This window comes from Mesoplodon bidens (assembly GCF_964165515.1).
Source record: "Mesoplodon bidens genome assembly, chromosome: 2".
Lineage (NCBI taxonomy): Eukaryota > Metazoa > Chordata > Mammalia > Artiodactyla > Ziphiidae > Mesoplodon > Mesoplodon bidens.
In genome coordinates, this window is record NC_138177.1 from 153,282,503 (window position 1) to 153,292,138 (window position 9,636).

The 9,636-nt window shown below is 41.3% G+C and overlaps 1 protein-coding gene across 1 annotated transcript; it reads right to left on the reverse strand.

Moving 5' to 3' along the window:
* Positions 1 to 7,651: 7,651 nt before the first annotated feature.
* On the reverse strand, positions 7,652 to 8,425 carry LOC308606971 (large ribosomal subunit protein uL1-like). The gene has a single exon (XM_081218523.1). It carries the CDS (start codon positions 8,097 to 8,099, stop codon positions 7,698 to 7,700), a length of 402 nt encoding a protein of 133 aa, XP_081074649.1. The 5' UTR covers positions 8,100 to 8,425; the 3' UTR covers positions 7,652 to 7,697.
* Positions 8,426 to 9,636: the final 1,211 nt, after the last annotated feature.

Consider the following 9,636-nt stretch of genomic DNA (forward strand, 5'->3'; position numbering starts at 1 on the left):
ATTTGTTATAAGTTAATGACACTGAGAGCATCATTTAATGAAATGAATTCTCAAGGCCAATGCAGTATTTATAGAAAAATGTATAGCCTTGAAAACGTTTATTGGAAAACAGGAAAGAGAATTGAATCCAAGCAGCTGGGAAAAGGAAAACTAGGGGAAAAAAATAAAACCTCTATAGGAATAAGGAATTAATAGAGATAAAAGCAGAAATTAATGAAATGAGAAACAAATGTAGACTTGGTAAATAAAGCCAAATGCTGTGTCTTTCATTTATTTATTCCCTTAATGGCTCAAGAAGAGGTAAAAATGCTAATATTCATGGATGAAATAAGATCATCAAAGATAAACTTCTAAAAATGGCATCAGGCCCAGAATGGATTTAACAATGAGTTATATCAAACCTTCAAGGAACAAATAACTTCTGTTATTTAAATGATTATAAAGCATACAACAAAGATGGAAAACTTCCCGATCCATTTTGTTGAGCTAGCACAACAAATAGAGTAGGCATCTGTTGTTTTTGCTCCTCAGAATTCATTCATCCTTCTAATAACCACATCCTGATTTTCCTCAGAGGGAGCCCTCTCCACTCTACTCTAAATCCATGTATTTCCAGGGAAGGTGACATCATCCCAAATTCCAGGGCTGGGCCCACAAGCCATCAAGCTTTGCTTTTCCCTAACTGCTGTGAACGACTCGGGGATGGCCATGTGACCCAGTCAAGGACAAGGAAACAACAAGAGATTTTTTCAGTGACTTCTGGGAAGAGGTTGTGTTTGGCACTAAGGCTATAGATCGTGGAGTGGACATATGCCTGCAATGTGGACCCTGAGATTAAAGCTGAGGCAAAGAGAAAGCGGAACCAAGAGATGGGAGAGAAAAGGAGCATTGATTATAGCATTCAAGCCCTGAATGCAGCTGTGTCTTCAGGTACACCCTCCCCCTGTACCCTTCAGCTCTCTGAACCAATGTTTCAATCAGCTAGAGTTGAATTTCCTGTCATTTTTAGCTGACCTCACTAACCCTGACATACCAAAAACTGAATGAAGACAACACACACAAGAAAGTACAGCCCAATCACAATTACTTAGATGTAAAACCCATACATTAAACGGTAGCAAATTTAATCTAGCTATATATTAAAGACCAATATATTATAAGAGCAATAAATCATGACCAGATAAGTTTTACCCCAAGAATCAAGCATAGATTTTAACACTGTAAACTAAACTTTAGTTTTTACTTCACTATAGTGGTACCTTAAAGAAAGAAAATTAATGATCATCTCCATAAGATAATAAAAATTTGTAGTAAGCTGCCTTAACCAGATAAAGAATCCTGAAACAGTCAGTTTTATGGGTCTGATTGGCTAGGCTATGGTCCCCAGTTATTTCCAATACTAATCTAGGTGTTGCTGTGAAGGTATTTTGTAGGATGACTAAACACCATAATCAAGTGACTTTAAGGGAGATTGTCCTAGATAATCTGGGTGGGACTGATTCAACCACTTGAAAGGCTTTAAGAGCAGAACTGAGACTTTCCAGAAGAAATTCTACCTGTTCACTACAACTTTTGCTCATGTCCGACAGTTCCAGCCTGCCCTTCCTGACAGCCTGCCCTATAGATTTTGGCCTTGCCTAGCCAGCTCCCACAAGCACATAAACCAATTCCTTGCAATAAATTTCTTAAAATTTATATGCCTCTTAGTAGTCCTGTTTCTCTGGTAGAACCCTGACTGATTCAGGTTTCTAACTGAAGCAAACATCATACATACCTGTGGACCACAAGAAATATTCCTTCTCAAGGAGGGACAAGACAAAGTGCCCACTATGCCCAACATTTTAAAAGGATGATCAGAGAAGGTCTTACTGGGAAGATGTTGTATGCAGAACAATGCCCCTTCCCCCTAAAGATATCCATGTCCTAACGCCAGAACCTGTGAATATGTTACGTTACATGGCAAAAGGGACTTTGCTGGTATGATTATGTTAAGGGTCTTGAGAGAGGTGATGATTCTGGATTATCCAAGGGGGTCTGATGTAATCACAAGGCTGCTTATAAGGGAAAAGGAAGAGGCAGGAGATTCAGAGTCAGAGAAGGAGAAGTAAGTGATGGAACCATGAACCATGGAATGTGGATGGCCTCTGGAAACTGTAAAAGCCCAGAAAATGAATTCTCCCCTAGAGCCTTCATAAGGAATGCAGCCCTGCCAACCTGTTTTGGACTTTTGACCTCCAGAATAGTAAGATAATAAATCTGTGTTGTTTTAAGCCACTAAGTTTGTGGTCATTTGTTACAACCAAAATAGGAAACTAATAGGAAGGTAATATTTGAACAAAGACTTGAGGGAAGAGAGGAGGTAAAACAAGCATGTATCTGGGAGAATTGAGTTGCAGTTAGAGGGAAAGCAAGAGCAGAGGCCCTGTGGTGGGAATGCTCGAGGAAATTCAAAAAAACAGGGTGCTCTGGGCAGCAGAAGCCACAGGGAGGGGGCCAGGAGACAGGGTCAGTGAGGAGTTGAGTTAGCGAGGATGGGACCTTGGATTGTAAGGACTTCAGCTTTTACTCTGATTGATACGTAGAACCTCTTGAGCGCCTAGATCAGAGGGGTCCACAATTCAACTTACACTTTAAAATGACCACTCTGTCTGCTATGGGTGACCAGGAATGTGGTCAAGGTGACCAGCTTTATCATAAAGCTACTGAGCTCAAACTTCAGAACTCTACACTTTATGCACGGGCCCCTTCCAAGACACCAGCAACGCATCACATGGTCATATGCTTTGTAACTTCACAAAAGTCAGATACTGTAACCACAATGGTGGTGAAGACCACTTGATCTCTTTCTTGATTTTTCTACCGTATCAATTCTCAGTGCTAGAATGGCCACAGGAATTTTGGAGAGCCAGCTAGGGAAAATTGACTTGGGAATACCTTTAGTTTGAGTTTAGTGGAATATGTTTGTGTATTTCACAGTTCTTTCCATGTTTCTGGGAGTTATTGCCAGCTGTCCTGGAGCGAGAATGGCTTCTAGGGATCAGATTACCACCCACTGTGTTGACTTACCCGGATCGTGATGTGAGAGCTTTAACTGAGTATTGTCAGCTCACAGAATTTTTAAAAATTAGTTACTGCACAAGAAAATTTGAAAGACCCAGAAATCTTAGAGTTCATATATAAAACTTTCTCTAATTGGACAATTCTAAAAATTTACTCTGTTTTACCAATAACAAGTTATGAAAAGTGGAGGAAGCTTTTCTAAACTATTGATAATAATTTAAAAAACTAATTAACTGTAGTAGAGAAGACTTTTGCAGTCTTTCTATGAAAAAATCTTGTCATCTGAAAAGATATGACGAAGAATATGAAGCCAAAACATATAGGGGAAAAGGTAATATAGAGGTATGCCAGGCAATTAATTAATAAAAAAGATTGTGTTATTTTTTCTGAATTATGTCAGATGTATGTTTGTGGTGTTTATTTGCCTTTTAAAAGTTTGTAATTTGATGTGATTTTTTCATTTCAATAAAGATTTACTTTCATTCCTCATTTAGCTTTTTTCATCTTTTAATTTTCTTCTTAATGAAGACCCCTCAAATTACGTATGCCTTAGGCCCCACAGGACCTGGATCTGCCCTGGGGGTGAGTAGGCCACGGGGGCGGGGCTGTGCTAGTCCTTGGCATCTTTGTCTCAGATCCTTTTCTCCTCTCCGCCCTGCTATGCTCTGCAGGGAGTGACCTTGCAGACCTGTCTCCAAGGATCCTGAGTCAGCTGCCTTGTGGCAGGATCCAGCCTAGGAGAGGTCTGGTGGGAGATGAGTGGGCTGGAAGAAGGGAGAAACCAAATCTTCCTCCCGCCTTTGGAAGCGTCACTAGCCTCTGCTCTGTACCTCTACCACCTGACAAACAAGCCTACCTTGGTTGCAGCTTCTTTCAAGGTAACTCTTGACCCTGGGTGTGGATACCACCGTTTCCTGTCGTCCCTAACAGTCTGTGGATGATCACAGCTTCCTGCTGTTGACAGCCTCAGGGCTGCCTCCCAATGCCTTATTTGCCTTCTCAGCTCTTTCTATAGAGTGGTTTCTGTTGTCCTGAGTGGATCCTGCCTGAAAGAAGAAGGTAAGGACAAAAACAAGGAAACTTGTTAGGAGGGCTAATGGAATCATCCAGCTGAGAAATGAAAGTGGCTTGCTCCAAAGTAATAGCTTTGGAGGTGATGAAAAATGATAGAGACAAATGATTTGCTCATAGATGGGATGGTGAAGTAAGAAGAAGAGAGGATTTGAAGGTTACTGTGAGGTCTTGGACCTTAGCACCCAGAAGAACAGGCTTATTATTTCATGAGAAGGTGTAGACTGAGGGGATGGGAGGAGACAAGGAGTTTGGGGGATGTGTTAAGTTTGAGATGCCCATTAAACATCCAGGTGAATATATCAAGTTGGCATTTAGAGGCCTCTCAGGAAAGAGATCCAACGTGCAGGTATAAATTTGGAAGTCATCAATGTATAGATAGAAAAAGCTGAGAACCCCATCAGTGGACACCAATGGAGTGAGTGTAGATACAGAAGAGAAGAGGTCCATGAACTAACCCAGGAGCACATCAGTGTTTAGAGGGAGATGAGGAGGGACCATCAAAGAAGTCTGAAATGAGTGTCTGGAGAGGTCAGAGAACTGGAAGAGTGATGTCCTGGAAGTGAGGTGAAGAAATTTTGCCTACAGGTCAAGTACAATGAAGTCTGAGACTGACCATTGCATTTTGCAATATGGTGTCATTGATGACCCTAACAAGAGCAACTGCAGGAGAATATTGGGCTTAAAAACTTGGAGATAGGGGCTTCCCTGGTGGCGCAGTGGTTGAGAGTCCGCCTGCCAATGCAGGGGACACGGGTTCGTGCCCCAGTCCGGGAAGATCCCACATGCTGCGGAGCAGCTGGGCCCGTGAGCCATGGCCGTTGAGCCTGCGCGTCCAGAGCCTGTGCTCCGCAACGGGAGAGGCCACAACAGTGAGAGGCCCACATACCGAAAAAAAAAAAAAAAACAAACTTGGAGATAATAAACAATATTTTTTTAGTTTTGCTAGAAGTGAAGGAGATAAATTGTGTAAGTTGGAAATAAAAGTGGGGTCAAGAGAGGAATACAAATACATATACATATATATACACACATACATATACCCACACACCCTCACACATGTACACATGCGCAATATGTAATAACTTTTTGTTAAAGTATAGCATACGTTAAAAGTGGTGTACTAATCATGAGTGTAAAACTCAGTGGATAGTCACGAGTTTATTTATCCATAGATTAGGAAAGAGAACACTGCCAGCACCCCAAAGGCACCTCATGCCCTGTCATTACTCACTCCTTCCTCTCCAAGGTAACCACTATTCTAACCATAAATTTGTTCTGCTGTTTTTGAAATTTATATACTAGAATCACATAGTATGGCTTCTTTCACTCAACATTGTTTGCAAGACGTTGAATGTAGCAACAGTTGATTCATTTTCATTGACATAGAGTATGCCCTTGTATGACCTTCCACAGTTTCTGTACCTATTCTATTCTTGATGGGTGGGCATTTGGATTGTTTAATGTTACTATGAACATGCTTGAGCATGTCTTTCGGTGCACAAGTGTAAGCATTTCTCTTTCGTATATACAGTAGGTGTGGAATTGCTGGATCATAGGGTAAGTGTATGCTCAGCTTTAGTAGATATTGCCAAGTAGTTTTCCAAAGCGGTTGTACCAATTTGCATTCCCACCAGCAGAGCAACCCAGTCGTCCCATATTCTTGTCAATACCTAGTACTTTCATAGGTCTTTTTAAAAAAAATGTTTATATACTTATTTTCCTATTAGTCATCCATTTAATACACATCAGTGTATACATGTCAATCCCAATCGCCCAATTCATCACACCACCCCCACCCCCCGCCACTTTCCCCCCTTGGTGTCCATATGTTTGTTCTCTACATCTGTGTCTCAGTTTCTGCCCTGCAAACTGGTTCATCTGTACCATTTTCTAGGTTCCACATATATGCATTAATATACGATATTTGTTTTTCTCTTTCTGACTTACTTCACTCTGTATGACAGTATCTAGATGCATCCATGTCTCTATAAATGACCCAATTTTGTTCGTTTTTATAGCTGAGTAATATTCCATTGTATATATGTATACCACATCTTCTTTATCCATTCATCTGTCGATGGGCATTTAGGTTGCTTCCATGATCTGGCTATTGTAAATAGTGCTGCAATGAACATTGGGGTGCATGTGCCTTTCTGAATTAAGGTTTTCTCTGGGTATATGCCCAGTAGTGGGATTGCTGGGTCATATGGTAATTCTATTTTTAGTTCTTTAAGGAACCTCCATAGTGTTCTCCATAGTCACTCTGTCAATTTACATTCCCACCAACAGTGCAAGAGGGTTCCCTTTCCTCCACACCCTCTCCAGCATTTGTTGTTTGTAGATTTTCTGATGATGCCCGTTCTAAGTGGTGTGAGGTGATACCTCATTGTAGTTTTGATTTGCATTTCTCTAATAATTAGTGATGTTGAGCAGCTTTTCATGTGCTTCTTGTCCATCTGTATGTCTTCTTTGGAAAAATGTCTATTTAGGTCTTCTGCTCATTTTTGGATTGGATTGCTTGTTTTTTTAATATTGAGCTGCATGAGCTGTTTATATATTTTGGAGATTAATCCTTTGTCCAATGATTCATTTGCAAATATTTTCTCCCATTCTGAGGGTTGTCTTTTTGTCTTGTTTACGGTTTCCTTTGCTGTGCAAAAGCTTTTAAGTTTCATTAGGTCCCATTTGTTTATTTTTGTTTTTATTTTCATTACTCTAGGAGATGGATCAAAAAAGATCTTGCTGTGATTTATGTCAAAGAGTGTTCTTCCTATGTTTTCATCTAAGAGTTTTATAGTGCCCGGTCTTACATTTAGGTCTCTAATCCATTTTGAGCTTATTTTTGTGTATGGTGTTAGGGAGTGTTCTAATTTTATTCTTTTACAGGTAGCTGTCTAGTTTTCCCAGCACCACTTATTGAAGAGACTGTCTTTTCTCCATTGTATATCTTTGCCTCCTTTGTCATAGATTAGTTGACCATAGGTGCATGAGTTTATCTCTGGGCTTTCTATCCTGTTCCATTGATCTATATTTCTGTTTTTGTGCCAGTGCCATATTGTCTTGATTACTGTAGCTTTGTAGTATAGTCTGAAGTCAGGGAGTCTGATTCCTCCAGCTCCGTTTTTTTCCCTCAAGACTGTTTTGGCTATTTGGGGTCTTTTTTGTCTCCATACAAATTTTAAGATTTTTTGTTCTAGTTCTGTACAAAATGCCACTGGTAATTTGATAGGGATTGCATTGAATCTGTAGATTGCTTTGGGTAGTATAGTCATTTTCACAATATTGATTCTTCTAATCCAAGAACATGGTATATCTCTCCATCTGTTGGTATCATCTTCAATTTCTTTCATCAGTGTCTTATACTTTTCTGCATACAGGTCTTTTGTCTCCTTAGGTAGGTTTATTCCTAGGTATTTTATTCTTTTTGTTGCAATGGTAAATGGGAGTGTTTCCTTAATTTCTCTTTCAGATTTTTCATCATTAGCATATAGGAATGCAAGAGATTTCTGTGCATTAATTTTTTTTTTTTTTAATGGTGGGAGTATGGTTTATTAAGCTGTGCCTTAGTACAGGCGCTGGGGCTTGCCCATGGTGCTCTTAATGTACAAAGCCCGAACGTTCTGCCAATTTTTCTTGAGCAACGACACCAGGAAGTTGACAGCTAAGTGGATGTTGTACACAAGCTCATCATCTGTCATTTTCACGTGGCCAACAGCCACTGCCAGACACAGCACCTTCTTCATCTGGAACTTGATTGTGGACTTCACTTCATCAACTTTGGCCACCATGTTCTCATTGTGGGTCAGCAAGGAAGGGAACTTGCTGGCTTTATTCAGGCCTGGACCCAGGATTCGTGGGATCTGCTTGATCAGAGACTCTGAAGCCAAAAAGGCATCATACTTCTTGGCCAGCTTCTTGACCAGTTTCTTATTCTTGTTGAGTTTCTTCAGGGCCTCGATGTCCATGTGGGGGATGTCCACAGCCTTGGCCTCATCACAATGCTGCTGGTCCCCCAGAACACACACGGAAAATTTGGGGCGGGGAGTGGACTTAAGCCTGACGGTGCCCGAGAAGCGTTTGTCCTTCTGAGGGTCATAGTTCTTCAGGCTTATCTGAAGCTCCACCGTCTCCAAAAACTTCCGGCGCTTGCGCTGGTTCCCGTGCAGGACTTCCCGCACCGCCTCGTAGAGAGTGTCTCAGGAGACTTTGCTGCTGCAAGAAGGAAGCAAGACGAGCACTCAGGACCAGCAAGCAGTGGACCAATCCGTTGGGGTGTCAGAAGACTCAGGCTCGGGGATGGTCCACGGAATACTCCCCGGGAATTTCGGACGCCAAGTGGGGCAATCTGGACCAGATGCAAAACCCGGGGAGGAGGGGCCCCACTGGCGGCCGGCCTTGGCACGCGAACTCCAACGCCAGGCCTGTAGGCCGAAGCCTGGCAAAAATGCCCCACGGCAAAGCATAGGCAAGGACCCCCGATTCCGCCCGCAGTGTCTCCCTCCCCACAGGGGCGCCCAGAGGCGCGGATGAGTGCGGATAGCACTCCAAGCGCCACTAACCTCATCCTGTGCATTAATTTTGTATCCTGCAACTTTACCAAATTCATTGATTAGCTCTGGTAGTTTTCTAGTGGCATCTTCAGGATTCTCTATGTATAGTTTCATGGCATCTGCAAACAGTGACAGTTTTACTTCTTCTTTTCCAATTTGTGTTCCTTTTATTTCTTTTTCTTCTCTGATTGCCATGGCCAGGGCTTCCAAAACTATGTTGAATAATAGTGGTGAGAGTGGACATCCTTGTCCTGCTCCTGATCTTAGAGGAAATGCTTTCAGTTTTTCACTGTGGGTTTGTTGTATACGGCCTTTATTATGTTGAAGTAGGTTCCCTCTTTGCACACTTTCTGGAGATTTTTTATCATAAATGGGTGTTGAATTTTGTCAAAAGCTTTTTCTGCATCTATTGAGATGATCACATGGTTTTTATTCTTCAATTTGTTAATATGGTGTATCACAGTGATTGATTTGCATATATTGAAGAAAGCTTGCATCTCTGGGATAAATCCAACTTGATCATGGTGTATGATCCTTTTAATGTGTTGTTGGATTCTGTTTGCTAGTATTTTGTTGAGGATTTTTGCATCTATATTCATTGGTGATATTGGTCTGTAATTTTCTTTCTTTGTAGTATCTTTGTCTGGTTTTGGTATCAGGGTGATGGTGCCCTCCTAGAATGAGTTTAGGAGTGTTCCTTCCTCTGCAATTTTTTGGAAGAGTTTGAAAAGGATGGGTGTTAGCTCTTCTCTAAGTGTTTGATAGAATTCACCTATGAAGCCATCTGGTCCTGGACTTTCGTTTGTTGGAAGGTTTTTAATCACAGTTTCAATTTCATTACTTGTGATTGGTCTGTTCATATTTTCTATTTCTCCTGGCTCAGTCTTGAAAGATTATACCTTTCTAAGAGTTTGTCCATTTCTTCCAGGTTGTCCATTTTATTGGCATAGAG